The 21,891-nt window shown below is 47.5% G+C and overlaps 1 protein-coding gene across 1 annotated transcript in view; it reads left to right on the top strand.

Moving 5' to 3' along the window:
* MICU3 (mitochondrial calcium uptake family member 3) overlaps positions 1–21,891 on the top strand; it is a 378,395-nt gene that overhangs the window by 70,041 nt on the left and 286,463 nt on the right. The window contains exon 2 of the mRNA XM_029587156.1: positions 19,455–19,608. Within this exon, the coding sequence (XP_029443016.1) occupies positions 19,455–19,608 (154 nt within the window). The remainder of the gene's footprint in view (positions 1–19,454; positions 19,609–21,891) is intronic.

Here is a 21,891-nt window from a genome sequence, read left to right as displayed (position 1 = left end):
TCTAAAGAAAGTCCAACAAGGTTCGGGAGATGCTTCCTCGCCAACCCCGTCATCGTCCAGATCCGTTTCTGAGATCCGTCCCAAACATAAACACCGGAGACATCATGCGATTCCTCCGTTGCCATCGCCGGAAGAACCAAGGGCTAAACAGCGGAAGTTGTCATCGACCTCGGTAATCCCTTCAGAGGAATCGACACCGTCGACGTCCGTGGCGGACTTAACAACCTTGATTAAGAAGCTTGTCGCCGATGCCATGAAAGAAGCCATCCCGGCTGCATCTCCAATACCGGCCCTGGTAGGACCGATGCCGACCTAAGGGTCGATGCCGACTCCCCAGTCGATGCCGGCCATCGGGCCGATGCCGATGACTCCATCGATGCCGGCCATCGGGCCGATGCCGATGTCTCCATCGATGCCGACTACCGAGTCGATGCCGGTACCATCGTCCACATCGATGCCAGTGCCGATGCCAACGTCATCGTCCATACCGATGCCAATCTCGGTGCCGATGACTGCTGCAGCTCTATCTATTCCGATGGACGTGCCTATCTGCGCTCCAACGATGCCTGCTGCTCCATCGATGTCAACAGCCTCATCTTCGATGCAAATTGCACATCCTTCGATGGAATCGACGAGTGTACATTCTACAATGTCCACAAGTGCTTCCAGACCAATCTCCTCATTGATTCCCATCTCCATGTTTTCCTTTCTCACTACATCACTTTCTACGGCGGCACAACCACCTCCACATTACACTGTAGCTCCTTCTGCAGCTTCAAGCCGGGGAAAAAAGGCAACAGGAAAGTCCAAACATCCAGAGATTCCCTCTGAGAAAAGATTACATGCTATCCTCACCAAAAGATATCATGATCTTTTATCTTCCTTGCCTTCATACCCGGCGGAAAACAGTGATACCAGTGATGGGGCACCGGACATCCAGGATCCTTTACCAGGACCCTCGGGGATTCCTCCATCTACAATTCCAAGCCATCCTTCATATCCTCAACCAGAGGATACATGGTCTGACACACAATCGGAGTATTCTTCAGAAGAATTTTTATCAGAAGGTACTCCGCCACAAACCAAGAAGCAATCCCCTCCTGAGGATTTATCCTTTGCTTCTTTCGTTCAAGAGATGTCGGAATCCATCCCTTTTCAACTTCAGGCAGAGAAAGATGACAGACAGCAAACACTGGAGATTCTACAATTTGTAGATCCTCCAAAACATAACCTAGCAATTCCAGTTCATGAAGTACTACTCCAACTTCAGCAACGGATCTGGGAGCACCCATGTACAACACCGGGAGTTAATCGTAGAATTGATTCTACATATTTAGTCCAAGCGGCCCCAGGCTTTGAGAAGCCACAACTACCACACAGTTCATTAGTTGTGGAATCTGCGCAAAAGAAATCAAGAAGGTCAAGAACTCACGCTTCTATCCCTCCTGGGAAAGATAACAGATTCCTAGACCTTATGGGGCGTAAGATTTACCAGGGAGCGATGCTAAATGCGAAAATTGCTGCGTACCAACTGTATATAACACAGCATCAAAGAAACCTGTGGAAGCAGATTGAGGAATTTCTTCCCTCTCTCCCTCAACAGCAGCAGGAGGCAGCACAACACATTGTGCAGAAAGGTCTGGATGCGGGCAAGCATGAGGTGCGAGCGGCGTACGACGCATTTGAGACTTCTTCCAGAACGGCAGCTTCAGGCATCAGTGCTCGAAGATGGGCCTGGTTGAAGGCGTCTGACCTACGTCCAGAGGTCCAGGATAAACTAGTGGACTTGCCTTGCCTGGGCGACAACTTGTTCGGAACAAAAGTACAAGATGCCGTAACGCAGCTTAGAGAGCACTCTGAAACATTAAAACAGCTCTCTACGTTGTCCCACGATGCTCCTACTCACCCTGCCCGCAGGCCGCCACGGCGAGACACCAGACGGCCTTTCTTTAGACCAAGAAGGTATTACCCCCAGACCTCAAGGCCACGCTCTACAAGGCCTCCGCAGCGCCCTCAGCAGAGACAGCAGAGAGCTGCAAGGCCACAGCCTCCGCCCCAAACTGCTTCCACCTCTGGCTTTTGAAAGCAGTCCCGGAGAACAGAGCCAACCCAACCCCTTTCCGAATTTGCCAGTGGGGGGAAGGATTTCCCACTTTTACAACGATTGGGAAAATATCACCACAGATCAATGGGTCTTATCCATAGTTCATCAGGGTTACCACCTAGACTTCACAGCTCCCCCGCCGGAGTGTCCACCACAAAACTCCTATCTCGATCACATACCTCAATTACAAATGGAATTATCTACTCTTCTGAAAGCAAGAGCGGTGGAACACGTACCACGCTCACAGAAGGGAAGAGGATTCTATTCCCGGTATTTCCTCATTCCAAAGAAAACCGGAGGACTGCGTCCAATTCTAGATCTCAGAAATCTCAACAAATTTCTAAGAAAAGAAAAATTCAGAATGGTATCCTTGGGCACCATTCTTCCTCTCATACAAAAGGGGGATTGGCTTTGTTCTCTGGATCTCCAAGACGCTTATACTCACATACCTATTTTCCCACCTCATCGCAAGTACCTAAGATTCAAGGTGGGACGCCAGCATTTCCAATACAGAGTCCTACCATTCGGCCTAGCCTCAGCTCCCAGAGTATTCACAAAATGCCTAGCAGTAATAGCAGGACATTTGCACAAACAAGGTGTTCATGTCTTCCCTTATCTAGACGATTGGCTTATAAAAAGTCAATCTCAACAAGGGGCGCTTACTTCTCTACATTACACAATAAAGGTACTGCACACACTGGGATTTCTCATCAATTATCAAAAATCCCACCTACAACCATCTCATCTACTCCAATACATAGGAGCAGAATTAGACACAAACCTCGCACAAGCTTTTCTTCCAGAAGACCGTGCACATACACTGTCCCAGTTAGCGTACGCCATGTCCACACAACTGCAAGTGACAGCTCATCAGTTCCTAATCTTACTGGGCCACATGGCATCAACGGTTCATGTCACTCCGATGGCACGACTTGCCATGCGACTTACGCAATGGACTCTCCGGTCGCAATGGATCCAAGCCATTCAACCGCTTCATTCTCCCATCCAAGTAACCCACCAACCGCTCATCGCTAAACTGGTGGACAATCAAAGACAATTTACGCAAGGGCCTGCCTTTCCAAAAGCCGATCCCTCAAATAACGTTAACTACAGATGCATCCACCTTGGGATGGGGAGCTCATGTAAACTCTCTTCAAACTCAAGGAACTTGGACAAAACTCGAAGCCACATATCAAATCAATTTTCTGGAACTTCGAGCTATACGCTATGCGCTGCATGCGTTCAAGGACTGCCTTTCACACAAGACTGTGTTAATCCAAACGGACAATACGGTGGCCATGTGGTACATCAACAAACAGGGAGGTACGGGCTCGTATCTCCTTTGTCAAGAAGCTGCGCAACTTTGGGACTGGGCCTTGAATCACTCAATGTTACTACAGGCCACTTATCTAGCAGGAATTCAAAATGTACTAGCAGACCGACTCAGTCGGCAATTCCAACCACACGAGTGGTCTCTGAATCCCTCGATAGCGACCAAAATATTCCAATGTTGGGGACAGCCAACAACAGACCTCTTTGCGTCGCACCTCAACCACAAGGTGACCAACTTCTGTTCCCTGCACCAACAGAAGCACCAACCAGCCAAGGACGCCTTTGCTCGCCCTTGGAACTCAGGCCTCCTATATGCATATCCTCCAATACCGCTTATCACCAAGACACTGGTGAAGCTACAACAGGACAAGGGGTCCATGATTCTCATAGCCCCATATTGGCCTCGACAAGTATGGTTTCCCACACTGCTAGACCTGTCAGTCAAGGATCCAATTCGCCTGGGAGTAGCTCCCAATCTCATCACTCAGGATCAGGGCCGGTTGCGCCATCCCAACCTTCAATCCCTATCCTTGACAGCATGGATGTTGAAAGCTTGATCTTACAATCACTTAACCTCTCAACTAATGTATCTCAAGTGCTTATAGCTTCCCGCAAACCTTCCACAAGAAAGAATTATTCTTTCAAGTGGAAACGATTCACTTCCTGGTGCAAGCAAAACAATACAGATCCTTTCACTTGCCCCACAACTACTCTGCTAGATTATCTGTGCTATCTTTCAGACTCTGGACTTCAGACATCGTCAATCAGAGTACATTTGAGTGCAATCTCAGCTTATCATGACAAGATAGGAGATGCACCTATCTCCACACAACCTCTCGTCAGTAGATTCATGAGAGGTCTAACTCAACTTAAACCACCAATTCGGCCCCCAGCTACGCAATGGGACCTGAATCTGGTCTTAACAGGTCTAATGCGTTCTCCCTTTGAACCCATAGATACCTGTGACCTTAAATTTCTCACATGGAAAACTATTTTCCTCATAGCCATTACATCAGCTAGGAGGGTTAGTGAATTACAAGCACTTGTCACATACGAACCTTACACAAAGTTCCTCCATGACAGAGTGGTTCTCCGAACACATCCAAAATTCCTTCCCAAGGTAGTTACGGAATTCCACTTAAATCAAACTATAGTTCTACCCACATTCTTTCCAAAGCCTCACTCTCATCAAGGCGAAAGAGCTTTACACACTTTGGACTGTAAACGTGCTTTGTCCTTTTACTTGAATCGCACGACGTCCCTCAGAAAATCCAATCAGCTTTTCGTCTCATATGACCCAAATAAGCCAGGTAAAGCAGTGGGAAAGCATACTCTATCCAATTGGTTAGCAGACTGCATACAATTTTGCTATACAAAAGCAGGCCTTCCTCTCCAAGGGCGAGTAAAGGCACATTCAGTAAGAGCAATGTCAACTTCAATAGCGCATTTTCGTTCAGTGCCAATCGTTGACATTTGTAAAGCAGCAACATGGACTTCTCTCCACACTTTTGCAGCTCACTACTGTTTAGACAAGGAAGGACGACAGGATTCAGCCTATGGACAATCTGTCTTAAAGAACTTGTTTCCAGTTTAATCCCAACTCCTTCTACATCCAACCTGCTGTGTACTTCGGCTGCATCATTTCCACAACAACGCATCACTGCTACATGCACGGACAATGACTCAGCCTCTAGCTTGCTAATCACCCATATGTGAGGACTAGCATCCTGCTTGTCCTGGGATAAAGCAAAATTGCTTACCTTGTAATAGGTGTTATCCCAGGACAGCAGGATGTAGTCCTCACGGAACCCACCCGCCACCCCGCGGAGTTGGGCCTCAGACTTTATTATTATATTTTTGCTTACGCTTATTGCTACATACAAGACTGGAGTGAGACCCCTGTGGCAGGGAATATCATGGCATGCCGGGCATGCTCAGTAGCCTCAGGCAGCCAGTTAAAACTTCTAGAAACTTGCCAGAAGTTTTTTCCCGCTTAAGGGCTCCGTGGATGACGTCACCCATATGTGAGGACTACATCCTGCTGTCCTGGGATAACACCTATTACAAGGTAAGCAATTTTGCTTTCTCCTGCCTCCCCCGGTCTCGCTGCAATCCGTTGCTCCTGGGGCCTGCAGGGCCGCATGGCAGCGTCTCTCTCCACGTGGAGACGCTGCCGAAGGACGATTCTGACTCCTCCCACTGCCAGGCAACGCGCGCGCGTGAGCAGGGGGCTCTTAAAGGTCCAGCACCCGGAAGTGCTGAACCGCCCTGTTCCTGACGTCAGACGCTGGCTGGCTATTTAAACCATCGTCTGACTTCCTTGCTTTGCCTTTGCAACGAGGTCGCTCTCCTGAGTGCTTAGTTGCTTCCCAGCGTTGCTTTCAGCCTTGGTTCCTGCTTGTTCCAGCCGTGCCTTGCTTCCAGCTCTGGTTCCTGCTTGTTCCAGCCGTGCCTTGCTTCCAGCTCTGGTTCCTGCTTGTTCCAGCCGTGCCTTGCTTCCAGCTCTGGTTCCTGCTTGTTCCAGCCGTGCCTTGCTTCCAGCTCCGGTTCCTGCTTGTTCCAGCCGTGCCTTGCTTCCAGCTCCGGTTCCTGCTTGTTCCAGCCGTGCCTTGCTTCCAGCTCCGGTTCCAGCTTGTTCCAGCCGTGCCTTGCTTCCAGCTCCGGTTCCAGCTTGTCCCAGCCGTGCCTTGCTTCCAGGTCAGGTTCTGTTTGGTCCTGCTGTGCCTTGGCTCCAGCTCTGGGCTCCACTTGCTGTCTACATATCCTGACTCCAGCTCCGGTTCCTGATTCTCCTTTGTCTTCAGCCAGCCACGAACCTTGGTCTTCTTCACGATTCACCTTGGTCTTCTTCACGATTCTCCTTTGTCTTCAGCCAGCCACGAACCTTGGTCTTCTTCACGATTCTCCTTTGTCTTCAGCCAGCCACGAACCTTGGTCTTCTTCACGATTCTCCTTTGTCTTCAGCCAGCCACGAACCTTGGTCTTCTTCACGATTCTCCTTTGTCTTCAGCCAGCCACGAACCTTGGTCTTCTTCACGATTCTCCTTTGTCTTCAGCCAGCCACGAACCTTGGTCTTCTTCACGATTCTCCTTTGTCTTCTGCCAGCCTCGAACCTTGGACTCTTTCACGATTCTCCTAAGTCCCAGCGACTCGGACCCCTACGGGCTCCTCCTGGGGGGGTCTCGGGTTTCCAGGGTGAAGACGCCACCAGTCCGCTCCAGCTGAGTGCCGCCTCCCGGCTTATTAACTCCTGTGGACGCTGTCCACCTCAGCCGGCCCAAGGGTCCACTATTGACTTTACTCATAACATAACAGGTAGTCCTCACATATGGGTGACATCATCAGGATGGACCCCAATCACGGAAAACTTCTGTCAAAGTTTCCAGAACTTTGACTGGCCCCTACTGGGCATGCCCAGCATGGCACTAACCCTGCAACCAGTAGGGGTCCCCCTTCAGTCTTATTTGAAAGCTACAGGCAGTGCCAAAAAATAAAATAACAAAACGTTACGAACCCAACACCGTGGGGCGGCGGGCGGGTTTTGTGAGGACTAACATCCTGCTGTCCTGTGAGAACACCTGTTACAGGTAAGCAACATTTGCTTTCTCACAGGACAAGCAGGATGGTAGTCCTCACATATTGGTGAGTACCGAGCTGAGGATGTCCGAACATGCACCAAATGTACCCAATGACATGCAGCAGGCACAACTACTGGGGTGGAATTTGGTAGAGGGCATCCTGAACCCCACCGAGCAGGTGGCAGGGTGTAGGTACGTCATGTTGGAAATAAGTTACGCAGGCAGACTGGCCGAAGATGGAATCTTGTCTTCCGGCTTTGTCCAAGCAATAGTGGGCTGCGAAGGTATGGAGAGAACTCCAGGTGGCAGTCCTGCAAATGTCAGGAAGCGGCACCGATTGTAGGTGTGCTACTGAAGTCGCCATGGCCCTCACAGAGTGTGCTTTAACACGGTCTTGAAAAGGAATGCCTGCTTGCTGATAGCAAAAGAATATGCAGTCCGCCAACCAGGAGGAGAGATTCTGCTTACCCACAGGTTGCCCTAATTTGTTGGGGTGGAAAGAGACGAATAACTGAGTGCTCTTCCTGTGGTCAACTGTACGGTCTAGATAAAAAGCTAGAGCTCGTTTACAGTGAAGGGTATGCAGAGCCTGTTCCCCTGGATTGGAATGGGGCCTGGGAAAGAAGGTAGGTAGTATGATGGATTGATTAATGTGAAACTCCGAAACTTCCTTAGGTAAAAACTTAGGGTGAGTGCGGAGTACCGCCCGGTCCTGCAGGAGTTTAGTGTAAGGCGGATAGGTAACTAGGGCCTGTAACTCACTAACCCTGCGAGCTGAAGTGATAGCCAAAAGGAAAATCACTTTCTGTGTGAGATATGTTAGATCACAGGAGTGAAGAGGCTCGAATGGTGGTTTCATGAGCTGACTGAGAACCAGGTAAAGGCCCCAAGAAGGGGCCGGGGGACATAAAGGTGGCTTGATGTGGAGCAAGCCCTTTAAAAAGCGTGTTACGAGGGGTTGTACTGATATAGGGACATCCCCGACACATTTATGGAAGGCGGCTACCGCACTGACATGCATTCTAATGGAAGAGGTCTTGAGACCTGACTGACAGATGCCAGAGATAGTCCAAAAACGTTGGGATTGGACAGGAAAAGGGATCAAGGGACTGAAGAGCGCACCATGATGTGAACCTTTTCCATTTATAGGAGTAAGATTTTCTCGTGGAAGGCTTCCGTGAAGCAATCAAGACATGGGAAACTGGGTCTGAAAGGTTAAGTGGTTGAAGGATTAACCTTTCTACATCCATGCCGTCAGGGATAAGGCCTGAAGATTGGGATGGCGTAGGCACCCGTTGTTTTGAGTGATCAAAAGCGGGTCCTTTCCCAAGGGAATGTGCCTGCGGATGGAGAGATCCTGTAGGATTGGAAACCACACTTGACGTGGCCAGTGAGGTGCTATCAGGATCATGGTTCCTTTGTCCTGACGTAGCAGACCGGTTGCCCAAGAGAAGGAGAATGCATCTCTTGGCTGAAAGTGTTTGCTTCAAATGACGGAGCAGTAATTGTCCACTTTGTGGTTCTGAGGGGATGCAAAGAGGTCTGTCTGAGGATATCCTCATTGTTGAAAGATTGAGTTCGCTACCGAGGGGTTGAGAGACCACTCGTGCGGTTGGAAGACGCGACTCAGCTTGTCTGCCAACACATTGTCCACTCCCGGCAAATAGGTGGCCTTGAGGTACATCAAGTGGGAGATAGCTTCCGCCCAAATCTGCGCAGCCTCCTGACACAGAAGGAAGGAGCCTGTGCCTCCCTGTTTGTTGATGTACCACATGGCCACCTGGTTGTTCATCTGAATCAGGATGACTTGATTTGATAGGCGATCCTGAAAAGCCCTGAGAGCATATCTCATTGCTCAAAGCTCCAGGAAATTTATTTGGTGTTTGGCTTCCTCTGGAGACCAAGACCCTTGTGTCTGCAGATTGGCCACGTGGGCTCCCCACCCGAGGTTGGAAGCATTGGTGGTGAGAATGGCTTGATGATTTTGAACTTGAAAGGGCAATCCTTGGAGGAGATTGTTTTGATTTTTCCACCAGGCGAGAGACAGACGGAGTGAGTCGGTTATGTGAACAATGGTCGACAGAGGCTGAATAGCTTGAATCCATTGTGACCTCAGAGTCCAGTGCATGAGTCTCATGGCCAAGCGGGCCATTGGTGTCACATGGACTGAGGATGCCATGTGTCCCAGAAGGATGAGGAATTGGCGAGCTGTTGCAGCATGTTGAGTCTGCAACCGGTGAGCGAGAGACACGAGATTTAACACTCGTTGTTGAGGCAGAAAAGGTTTTGCTTGCAAGATGTCCAAGTCTGCTCCAATGAACAACAAGGTTTGAGATGGGGCTAAACAAGATTTCTCATAATTGACGAGAAAACCTAGTGAAATTAGAGTGTATAGAGTTAAATCGAGGGACGGCCAAGCAGTTTGCTGAGTTGGAGCTCTGATTAACCAGTCGTCCAGATAGGGGTAGACGTGAACACCTTGGGTTCTGAGGAAAGCTGCGACAACTACGAGACATTTGGTAAAGACTCATGGTGCAGACGCTAGGCTGAACGGAAGCACTCGGTATTGATAGTGCTTGGGGCCTACTAAAAACCTCAGGTACTTGTGATGAGCTGGAGTTATCACAATGTGGGTGTATGCGTCCTGGAGGTCCAGAGAGCAGAGCCAGTCTCCTCTTTGTAGAAGAGGTAGAAGCGATGCGCACACGCCGTGACCTCCGACGTCCAGCCGGTCACGGCGTGTGCGCATGCGCCTTTGCTGCCTTGAGCGCCCATATTGGACCTACAGGCATGCGTGTATTCACCTTCGCCGGTGGGGCTGCTGAAGCCGCTCTCTCTCGCCGCCCTTCTACTTCTACTACTGCTGCTGGGGGCTTGCGTGGCCGTGGCCAGGGCAGGTGAGTGGGGGCTGGGGGAAAGTCTGGGACTGTGAAATTTCATCTCTCTCTGCTGGGGCTTGGATTGGGTTGGGTTGGTTTGGGACTGTGAAATTTTGTCTTTCTCTGCTGGGACTTGGATTGGGTTGGTTTGGTTTGGGACTGGGCAGCTAAGTGCGAGAAGCATTTTTTTTTCTGTGGATTGGTTTGGGACTGGGCGGCTAAGTGCGAGAAGCATTTTTTTTCTGTGGATTGGGTTGGTTTGGGCCTGGGCGGCTAAGTTCACCACACTAGCGCGGTAGACGGTAAATTAGCAGGTTAAACGCGTGGCAAAACTGCAGGTTAAAAAGGCGATAGTCGGGGCGCACTTTACTGTATGGGAGGGAATAGCTAATCGGATCGTTTACATACATATTCATGCCGCGGGCGGAAAGGGATACGTGCCGAGTTAAAGAAGCGGTAAGCATCGGTAAAAACAGATAGTGAATCGCGGTTTAGACTTACGAGGCGAAATTGTGAGTACACAGCGGGTTAGAAACGGGGTAACTGCGGCCGCACTTTACTGTATCGGCCTGAAAGAGAGAAAGATCACATAGGAAAAGGAAAGAAATAGAGAAATAGACAACAGGATATAAACATTGTTGATACTGGTTCCTGGGAGAGCAGCTGTATTTCACTGAACCTGAAATATAAAAGTTTTGCACAGAGTCAAATTCTTTAAACAAATAGTAGTCAATCTATTATTTTCAGAGAAAGTAAAGTTTCTTTTACTAACAAATACTGAAGAACTAGTTCTTTTCTGAGTCAGGTTTACTGTTACCTACATGGGCAAAACTGAAAAGTGTTCAGTATGATTACTGAAATTGTAAATGCTAATATTTTGTTAATCTTGTAAATGGGCCAGAAGAAAAAATTTACGAGTGGATTTAAGAGCTGCCCATGTGAGAAAATCATGTATCCCACCAACAGTCACGATTTATGCTACCTCTGTCTGAAACCAGGTCACGATCAGAAAAAATGTGAAGCTTGCGGTCAGATGTCCCTGCGTTCACAGCGCTTCAGGGCCTTGCGAATGGAAGAGCTGTATAAATCTTAGGAGTAGCAGTAAGTCTTCCTCCCACAGTGCAGCATTTTCAGTCTCCTCGCAAAAACATTTGAGCCAAAGCTATTCAAAATTCCCCCATCTGCACAGGCCAAAGCCATAGAATTGAGTTCTGCTGCCTGGGTGCCATAGAAGCATAAGCGGCATTACTTCCTTGAACTTGTCCCTTCTTCATCAAAGAAACAAAAACAATTCTCATGAGATATGTTGATTCTGGTGCTATCATGGCAAAAAGACAAACATCCTGTAACCCAGCAGAGATACCGCACACAACTAGCTACCTACAAAAAAATGATCCTGAACACGAAACGTGACTACTACGGTCAAAAAATAAAAAACTCCACCAACAATTCCAAATCCCTGTTCAACATAGTAAACAACCTCATCTCCGAAAACATCAACTCCAACGCACCCGTAACCAAAGATTTAAGCCAAGATTTAGCCATGTTCTTCAAGAATAAAATAACCAAAATAACTGATGCCTTCAACACCTCAATTATAGAAAATCAAATATCAACAAACAACATAGCTCCATGGTTTGATTTCGAACCTATCTCCAACTTGGAAACAGAAAAAATGCTGAGAAAAATAAACCCAGCGCGTCATGACATGGACACCATCCCCACTCGAGAACTAAAGGAAATCGCTCACTCCATAGCCCCGACAGTCGCAGCAATCATCAATAAATCACTCGAGGAAGGCGAGTTCCCTACCAAGCTAAAAATCGCAATAATGGTTGCACCCTCATGTGCGTCAGGTGCTCCAAGCGGTCCTCCACTCCAGTTGTGTCCCTACAGCACATCCTCACAAGAGATGCCTCAAGCAAAGGTTGAGAAGCTCACATGAAATCCTTGCATACACAGGGTCTTTTGGTTCTCACACAAATCTCTCTTCCAAATCAATCTTCTCGAGAAGCGGTTGGTATACTATGGCATGCATTCCATTTTCAGCGGCACAGAAACAGTGGCAATGCTAAATAGAAGCTTAGCAGATACTCCAGCCGCCAGTGCAAGCAAGAAGCCCTCAGTTGATGATACATCCCTTCCCTCATGCTGGCAGCAGGACATGACTACGGATCTCATCTCCCTGGCAGCTGAAGATTCAGACAGACCTGGCAGGATGCTGCAGAGCCCATCCCATTGTAGTGGAATTGAGAGGGATAATCTGGTGGCCCAGGCCCAAAAATTGTATATCTGAGCCTGTGAGTGTGGTTGAGAGCCTGTGTGTGTGTGATTGAGAGCCTGGGTGGATGGCTGCCTGTATGGGGATGGGTGAGAGTGGAGGGTGCGTGGGTGTGTGGGTGTGTGTGTGTGTGATTGCATGTGGGAGAGAGAGCATAAGTGTGTGACTGTGTGGGACAAAGAAGGTGCTTGTGGATGTAATTGCATGTGGGAGAAAGAGAGCATATATGTGTGTGATTGTATGTAGGAGAGCAAGAGTATGTGTGTGTGCTTGTATATGAGGTAGATAGTAAGCATGTCTATGCCTGCATGTGGGAGATTGAATTTGTGATTGTATGTGGGTGGAGAGAGAGTGAGTGTGTGTGTGTGTGTGTGATTGCATGTGGGAATGAGCAAGCATATGTGTGTGTGTGTGTGATTGCATGCAGGGAGAGAGAACGTTCGTGAGTGTATTTTCATGAGGGAGAGAAAGTGTGTGTGATTGGAGCTTGGGTGTGTGTGATTGCATGTGGGGGAGAGAGAGAGAGAGCATGTATGTTGTTGCATGTTGAAGAGAGAGAATGTTTCTGTGTATTGGAGAAGTTTGTGTATGTGTGAGGGAGGAGAAAGTTTGTGTGCACCCTCCCCCATCCCAACTAATTTATGATAGTCTTGGGGTGACTGGAAATAAAAAGTCTCAGCTATGGAAAGTGTGTGTGTGGGGTTATCCTTATAAGTTTTAATTATTATTGGGTGTTGTTTGATGTGTCTGCTTTTTAAAAATATTTTACTGGTGTTTGAGAAATTTTTAAAAAATATGTGTGAGGTTTTTAAATTATTGGATGTTCTATTTGTTAGCTGTTTGAAATACTTATTCTTTTTATTGGTATGGTTTTACTATTATGATTGTTTTATATTTCTTACTTTTGTTTGGTGTAATTGACGCTTGATAATGTTTCTGTCCGTTGTTGCACTGTATACAGGATTTGGTCTGTTGCTGTTTCCAGTTTATTTTTGTCTGCATGTTTCTATTTATACATTTTTTATGGTCACTTTATTCTGTATTTGGTGAGGTTCTTGTTACGCCTGTCAGTCGCAGACGGTTGTGACCGTTGTTACTCACCTTATGCCTTCCTGCATCGACTCCTCTGGGGAGACTGGCGGCCTCCACCAGGTATCGCTGGCCTGCATGCCCTAGTTCCTGGGCCTTCCCGCATGGCATGGACGCTGCCGACCGCCATCTTGCCCTGGAAGTTCCTTAGGCGCGTGCGCCCTTGGACCAGTCTTATCCACGTCATGGCGGGAACCTCGGGGGCATTGCCCCCGGATGATGTCATTTCTCATGGACATATAAGCCGGCTCGCCCTGCCTGCCTACGACTTGGCAACGAATTCCCTCATTGCTGAATCCGCTCACTTAGGACCTGCGTTCCAGCTCCTGCTTCCTTGATGAGAGATGTTCCGGGTACTCGCTCCTCGGGGGCCCTATCCTGTCTCTGGCTATTGAGGAACCCTCACCATGTACCCCGCTCTGCGGACCATTGCCGCACCAATGCTACTGAGGAACCCTCACCGGTGTACCCTGTTCTATGGACCATCACCGTTCATCTCTATGGAGGACTCCTCCGTGGGTATACCCCACTGCACAGACCTTTGGCTCCTACTTCACTCCCCACCCCATGGCAGTGTCACTGTGTTTCTTTAATAAAGACTCAAGGACATTCTAGCTAGACCTGACGTCAGCTTCCCGGGCTGATGCCCCGTGGCTTCACCCCCTGGGGTCACCATCTCTAGCTCTTCTGCCCACTTCTCTCCACTCTCTCTCTCTCCAGCACCTGTTGCTCTGCACACCCTTAGCTGAGACCTCGCCTCTTGAGGGCTAAAGAGGTTAGGGCGTTTCAGTTTGGAGAAGAGACGGATGAGGGGGGGATATGATCGAGGTCTACAAAATCACGAGAGGACTAGTACAGGTAAATGTGAACCGGTTGTTTACTCTTTCAGATAATAGAAGGGCTAGGGGGAACTCCATGAAGTTAGCAAGTAGCACATTTAAAACAAATAGGAAAAAATATTTGTTTTCACTCAATGCACATTTAAGTTTTAGAATTCTTTGCCAGAAAATGTGGTTAAGGAAGTTAGTATAGGTGGGTTTAAAATAGGTTTGGACAAGTTTCTGGAGAAGTCCATGAATTGCTATTAGTCAAGATGACTTAGAGGTAGATTTTCAAAGGGGTATGCACGTACCTCCTGAAAACCTACCCCAAACCCCACCCTGCGTGCGCCGAGCAAGCCCCGGGACGCGCGTAAGTCCTGGGGCTTGCATGGAGAGGCGTGCCGTGGGGTGTGTCGAGGGCGTGGCAGTCGTGATGCGGTGTTTCGGGGGCGTGGCGCGGGTGACGCGATGTTTAGGGGGCGGCGCCGCGGGCATGGATTCGGCCCGGGGGCGTGGCCGCGCCCTCCGGAACAGCCCCCAGGTCGGGTGATGGCGCGCCAGCAGCCCGCTGGCACGCGCAGATTTACGTCTGCCTCCAGCAGGCGTAAATCCAGCGATAAAGGTAGGGGGGGTTTAGATAGGGCCAGGGGGTGGGTTAGGTAGGGGAAGGGAGGGGAAGGTGAGGGGAGGGCGAAAGAAAGTTCCCTCCAAGGCCGCTCCGATCTAGTTTCCCATACTTCTTGACATCTCTGTCCAGGAACCTATTCGCCTGGGCATGGGGCCCAATGTCATAACAGAATTATGGCAAGTTGCGCCACCCGAACCTCCAGACCCTGTCCCTGACGGTCTGGATGTTGAAAAGTTGATAGTACAACCCCTCAACCTTTCTAGTAGCATCTTTCAAGTCCTCGTGGCTTCACGAAAGCCTTCCACGCGGAAGTCTTACCGCTCTAAATGGAAGAGATTCACCGTGTGGTGCACACAGAAGGGCTTTGATCCCTTTTCCTGCCCCACACCAGCACTCTTAGATTATCTCTGGTACCTCTCGGAATGTAGTCTCCAGACTTCATCCATCCGAATACATCTCAGTGCCATCTTGGCTTATCATCCAGAAGTAGGGGATGCCCCGATAACGGATCAGTGAGTTGCTTCATGAGAGGCTTACTACAGCTTAAGCCTCCTTTTCAACCACTGGTTGTGGCATGGGAACTCAACATGGTACTTGCACGGCTCATGCATCCTCCTTTTGAGCCCCTGCACTCCTGCGAACTTAGATATCTTACATAGAAAGTAATTTTCCTAGTAGCCATCACGTCTGCTCGCAGGGTAAGTGAGTTACAGGCCCTTGTGACCTACTCACCCTACACAAGTTTCCTCCATGACCACGTGGTTCTCTGCACTCACCGTAAATTCCTTCCTAAGGTGGTAACAGATTTCCACTTAAATCAGTCCATAGTCTTGCTCACTTTATTTCCAAGGCCTCACGCTCACCCGGGTGAGCGAGCTCTGCAGACCTTGGACTGTAAGTGTGCGCTTGCATTTTATTTAGACCGCACTACAGCCCATAGAAAGTCCACCCAACTCTTTGTTTCTTTTGACAAAAACAAGCTTGGAGTTGCGGTGGGCAAGCAGACTCTCTCCAACTGATTGGCAGACTGCATTACATTCTGCTACCAGCAAGCAGGCCTTATACATGAGGGGCGAGTTACTACAGGGCCATGGCAACATCAGTAGCACACTACCGTTCAGTACCGATTGCCGACATTTGCAAGGCTGCGACGTGGAGCTCTCTCCACACCTTTGCAGCCTATTACTGCATTGACAAGGCTGGACGACAAGACTCCATCTTTGGCTAGTCTGTCCTACGGAACTTATTCCCAGTGTAAAATCCAACTCGTCCTACCTCGACCCACTGTGAATTCCAGTTGTTGTGCCTGATGCACATGTTGTGTGCTGCTTGGCCTGCTTCATTATGAGTCAGCTTGTATTGTATTTGTTTTGTTCACAATAGCCCCTGAAGCAGCTCACAACAGAGCGAAACTCGGCCTGAGTCGGGCTTTTTTATGACGGTTTGTGCTAAATAAAGAATCCTTGGTGTTTTACTGATCTTCTTCTTTTGGTCGCTACCTGCAATATTGGATCGGTTTCCGGTTTACTTCTTTGGACCTTCTCTTTTTCAGTATGGGTACAGCTTCCTCCATAGTATGAATCTTTAAAGTTGTTCTGCTGATGGTGAAGGCCATACAAAAGGATAAATCCACTTGTAGCAAATATTTAATACATCAATGAGTTGTTATAGTTCTTTACATTGCCAAAACGTTATCGAGGAAACATCATTAAAAAACTGAATGGATATTCCCTTCCATCTGATAGATCCCAGCAACCTCGTCATCTGCATCACTAGTAGTGCTTTAATATGAAAATAGTGTAAACAGGCGATGATATCTGTAGGCTTATTCCGGATTGGTCGCTCCAAGGTACAGTGCACTCAATGAACCACCAATTAATATTCTGCAGTCTCAGAGACATTAGCTCCCAAAATGGCTCTGCAGACTGAACACAGTTCAAATACTCTTCCTTTTCAGGTACTCCCTGAATGTGAAGATTTCATCTACTTTTGAGTGATTTTCGAGATCTTTGATTTTATCATCTTTATTCTCCTGTGACAAATTTTGGATGCCTTTCCAGTATTGTGTCATCCTGTCGGCCTACTTATCAACCCTCTGTTCTATTTTCTGCAACTCTCTGCCCCAAATCATCGAGGTTTCTGCGCAAGTTGCCCACCGCCTCATGCATTTCCGTCTTTACTGCAGCGACATCACACTTTAAGTCCTTAAACCAGGCAAGAAAGTCAGTCCTGGTCAATTTCAGCCAACACTTCCTCGGTCTCCTGCAAGGCCACAGGAGGTGCACCAGCATCCAGGCCTACCTCCAGCTGACTCACCGCATTGCCAATAATGAAAATTCACACAGGTCAGTCTTTTTTTTTTGCGATGTACCATGGTCATTTTTATAGGGGAATTGCACTGAGCACAGGATCAAAGCATGTTGTAAATTGCTGGAATTATATTTTAATCTAGTGCCACACGAAGCTGTAGGATTAAGCAGTATCTTTAATGATTTCACCAAGAAAAAACTTTAAGTAAATAAAGCTACAGCTGTGTGCTTACCCATTATTTGAAGCCTCTGTGTCATGTTTTGGGAAAGTAGGGTGGGGGTGTTGAATGCTGCTATGGGAGCCCCCGAGACCAGCAAATCCAGCTAGACAGGGTTGTGTCAACTAATGGATGATATCAGCCTTATACAGAAATTAAACAATGTAAGCTTTGCATTTTATTTGTGTTCTCCAAAGACTGTGAAAAAAATAATTTAAATGGTAGTCTGAGCAAACTTAAGACAGAAATCATCCTGTCAACCTGAAGGTTTCCTTCATATAAAGTAGACTAGATTCATTGACTTGCTGGACTGGCAAATTGTTTCTGCACAGAAAAAAAATAGAACTTGGAAAAAACAATTTAGGAAAATGTATTAATTTTTATTTTTTCCAGTGTGTATTTATTGGGTAATTTGTTTTGTATAAAGCATGACAGGAATGAACCTTATTGTGTGGGAGAGATGATGATGTACTGACAACTTTGAATTTGTTTTACTGACTTCTATCATCTGAGGCATACCTAAGGGAGATTGAATATTATTTGATGGCACTAGATGTTTTTCAATTTGTAAAACAGATTTTGGGAATGAACTTGTACTAGGTTTCTTTTCTTTTTATATGTTTAAGGACTGCAGTTGTGAGATTGAAGATTTCCCCAAATTGGAAAATGACCTTCTATTTATTTATTTATTTATTTATTTATTTTTATTTAAAAAGATTTGTTTTCTGCGTACATTCAAAGGTGTTCTGGGCGGATTACAGATTCAACATGCATAAAAATTCAAATAAAAACTCACATCAAAAGACACTATAATTCAAAGCTCCTAGCCAATTAAGACATACTGTATACAGCTATGCCAGTTGAAAACAAAGTACCGTATGCCAGCTCAGGGTGACTCAAGCTTACAGTGTGCCAATTCAGTATGATTCTAGAACACAAAATGCTTGTGAGAAGAGATACATCTTTCGCCTTTTTAAATGAACTATCACATGTAATAGAACAGAGAGAATCAGAGAGTTCCAGAGTTCTGCACCTGCAACTGACAATGCCGCCTCTCTAGTTAACTCAAGATGAGCGCCTTTGTAGATAGAATCTACAATAAGGGGCAGATTTTCAAAGGGTTACGTGCTTAACTTATGCGCATAACCCCGAGAAAGTGCCCCTGCGCACGCCGAGCCTATTTTGCATAAGCTCGGCGAAGCGCGCAAGCCCCGGGACACGCGTATATCCCGGGGCTTTGAAAAAGGGACGGGAAGGGGGCGGGGGTGGGGCGCCGGTCCAGGGGCGGTCAGGGGCAGGACCGAGGCCTCCGGCATGGTGGCTGTGCCGGAGGATCGCGCACCGGCAGCCAGCCAGCTCGCGCAACTTACGCCTGCCAGAGGCAGGCATAACTAAGACAACAAAGGTAGGGGGTGGATTTAGGTAGGGCTGGGGGGCGGGTTAGATAGGGGAAGGTGGGGGGAGCGGAAGGAAAGTTCCCTCCAAGGCCGCTTCGATTTCGGAGTGGCCTCGGAGGGAAAGGGGAAAGCCATCGGGGCTCCCCTAGGGCTCGGCGTGCGCAAGGTGCACAAGTGTGCACCCCCTTGCGTGTGCCGACTCCGGATTTTATAACATGCACGCGGCTGTGCGCGCATGTTATAAAATCGGGCGTAGATTTCTACGCGCCGGGTTGCGCGCACAGATCTATGCCTGCGCGCATGTTATAAAATCTGGTCCTAAATTTTTATTAGCAGATCTAAGTGCATGAACTGGTTTGTAAGTATGCAATACAGCATTGAATCATTGAGTTGAGTCATGAAGTAATTTATGATTGAATGTGAAAATCTTATATTCTACTCTGATCTTCAGTGGAAGCCAGTGCAAGGATGCAAGAACTGGAGTGATGTGGTTGTGCATCCTTGCACCGGTCAATAGGCACGCAGCTAAGTTTTGAACTATCTGCAAGGAACAGAGAATGCTGGCTGGAAGACCGATGTAAAAGGCGTTTCAGTAGTTGAGGCTGGTCAAAATCAATGCCTGTAGTACAGATCGAAAGTCTTGCGGGTCAAGAAGCAGTTTTAAGTGTCTAAGAAGACATAATTTGTAATAGAAATTTTTAACGACAGATTGGACATGTTTCTTCATGGATACATTAGAATCAATAATGTAATGATGTAATGATTTTTAGAAAGACGTACAATGATCTACATTTTTTCTTTCATTTGATGTTTTTAGGTCGTGGTGAAAAGACCTGAAATGGAAGATTTAGACTATTATGCCACTTCTCGGGAGCAGAGATTTCGTCTGTTTGCTTCACTGGAATTTGAAGGCCAGCTGTATATGACTCCACGTGATTTTATTGAATCTGTTACAACTGATGAACCAAGAGGTAAAGTAGATTTTTGGCATTAACCAATATGAAACCCTGGTTGAGTTATCCAGCAATAGTGTGTCATGCCATTGCGAAAATGACCCAAGTTCATCTCCTAATTAGGCTTCTATTTCTCAGGTTAGTTAGGGTTAGAAATGCTGTGGAGTCCCTATGTAGAACCTGAGAAAGGGAGCTAAAGGCACTGCTTTAACGACATCTAGAGATCCACTTAGAGCAGACATTAGCCCTGCATTGGACTCTAACCTCAAGAACACTGCACGCATGTTATAAAATAAGATACCCGCGCACATGCACACTCGATTTTATATTGGCGCGCACGTGTACAGGCGACTCGCATGCGCGAAGGGGGTGATTTTTTAAAAAAAATGCGCGGTGACGTAAACGGCCTATTAGATTCCTAAATTTAGATGAAGTTTCAACTGAACACATAATGGTGAATTTTCAAAACTAGACGCCCTCCAAAATCGGAAGATGGACATGCATCTAGCACTAGCGCATGTCCACCAGATTTTATAAGGCAGGAAGATGTGCACACACGTGGCAATATGTGAATATCTCGCATCTGAGAAAAAAGAGGCCTTGTCAAGAGATGTGCACGCAAGTAGGTCCAGTGCCATGTAACTTTATTTCTCCTATGGAGGAGGTATAAGTAAAAAAAAAAAAAGTTTATAAGCATCTTTGATGGGTCTGGGGTAACTAGAGGAGTACAGGCTAAAGAACCAGGGGGATTGGGAGGACCTAGATAAACACTGAGCAAACTGGTGGGCGAACTGGTGAAACTGGTTGTTAGGATCCAGCCTGCTATGCAGCCTTCCTGCCACCAGAGGTCTCTAAGGAACTACATCTGCTCTCACTCCAGCCATAGTCTCCACGGGCTCATGACTCAGCAAGGCTTGGCTTATTTAGCCCTGCCTCTTGCTACAATACCTGAGACCTTGTCATTGAGTCTACTTGGCTCCCTGCTTGGCCTTGTTCTACTTTGTCTTGCTCTGTGGCCTTTGGACCGTCCCACTCTGCCTCTCCTGGTCCTGTGGCCTTCAATTCTTCCAGCTCTGCCTTGCCTAGTCCTGTGGTCTCCGGGCCTTCCAGTTCTGTTTGTCTAGTCCTGTGCCCTCCAGGCCTTCCAGCTCTGTGTTGCCTAGTGCTGTGGCTTTCAGGCTTCCAGCTCTATCTTGTCTAGTCCTGTGGCCTCTGGGCTTTTTAGCTCTGCCTTGCCTAGCCTGTGGCTTCCGGGCCTCCTAGTATCTCCCTTCCAGGCCTTTGGGCCTGATGCTTAGTGGCCTAAGGGCCTTCTGAACAATTGCCTTTGGGCCTCTGTGTTCTTTGTTATGTTCTGTCTTGTCCTTGTCCTGTCCTTGGTTGTCTTGTCTAGTCTTGTCCTACCCTGCCTAGTCCTGTCCCTGGTATCTGTTCCATGTATTGCCAGTGCTTTGCCTTGTCCACATGTGCCCAGCTCTTGTCTCCAGTGCTACACTGCCTCAATATCAAGTCCTGCCTCGCCTTAGTATCCAGTCCTTGTCTCCAGTCTGTGTCTCCAAGTTCCAACTTGCACCTTGATTCCAGCTTCAGCCTAAGACCTGCCAGCTACCAGAACCCAAGGCTCAACCTGCGGGGGAGGTGGCTATACAGGCGGAAGATCATCTCTGCCCGGCCTTGAAGTCCTCTGCTGCCCTTGTATATGTTCCCCAGTTCTAGCTGGACCCTCAGTTGTGACATTGGTCCTCGGCTGGACACGCATCTGTTTTCAAACACCCTCAGTTGTATATCCATAAGCTGACTTACTGAGCGCACGTAAACTTAAAATTAGGCACACAGATATGCATGCCTAAACTATTTTATAATATGCACGTGTATGTGCACATGTTATAAAATTGCTGCATCTCTGAGTGCGCATCGACACACATGTCCATGTACCTGTTTGAAAGTTACTGTTCCTGGCTCCTAATTTTGTCTAAAAATAGGCACCAAACTTAGGGATTTTTTGGGCCTAAATTTAGGAGCTAAGCTTTTTTGAATATCAGCATCTCAGTTTCTATGTTAAGTAAAGACACTAGGAAGACAGAATGAGGTAAAATACAGAAAAATATGCAAAAGAATTGCAACACTGTTCAAACAGAGGGGAAAAAAACAGCAGACACACCTGAAACAATGAACAAAACTGATAGAGAGTGACAGTTGATCTGGTGTTAATATGGACCATTCTCACATATGCTCAGAAATTTTTGCTGGAAAGCTGTCAAGGTTTTCCTTCAATTTCTTAAGCAACGCAAATCATGTGAT

The sequence above is a fragment of the Rhinatrema bivittatum genome, chromosome 1, assembly GCF_901001135.1.
Source record: "Rhinatrema bivittatum chromosome 1, aRhiBiv1.1, whole genome shotgun sequence".
Lineage (NCBI taxonomy): Eukaryota > Metazoa > Chordata > Amphibia > Gymnophiona > Rhinatrematidae > Rhinatrema > Rhinatrema bivittatum.
Note: the sequence above shows the minus strand (reverse complement) of the source record. Positions and strands in the feature narration are given on the sequence as shown.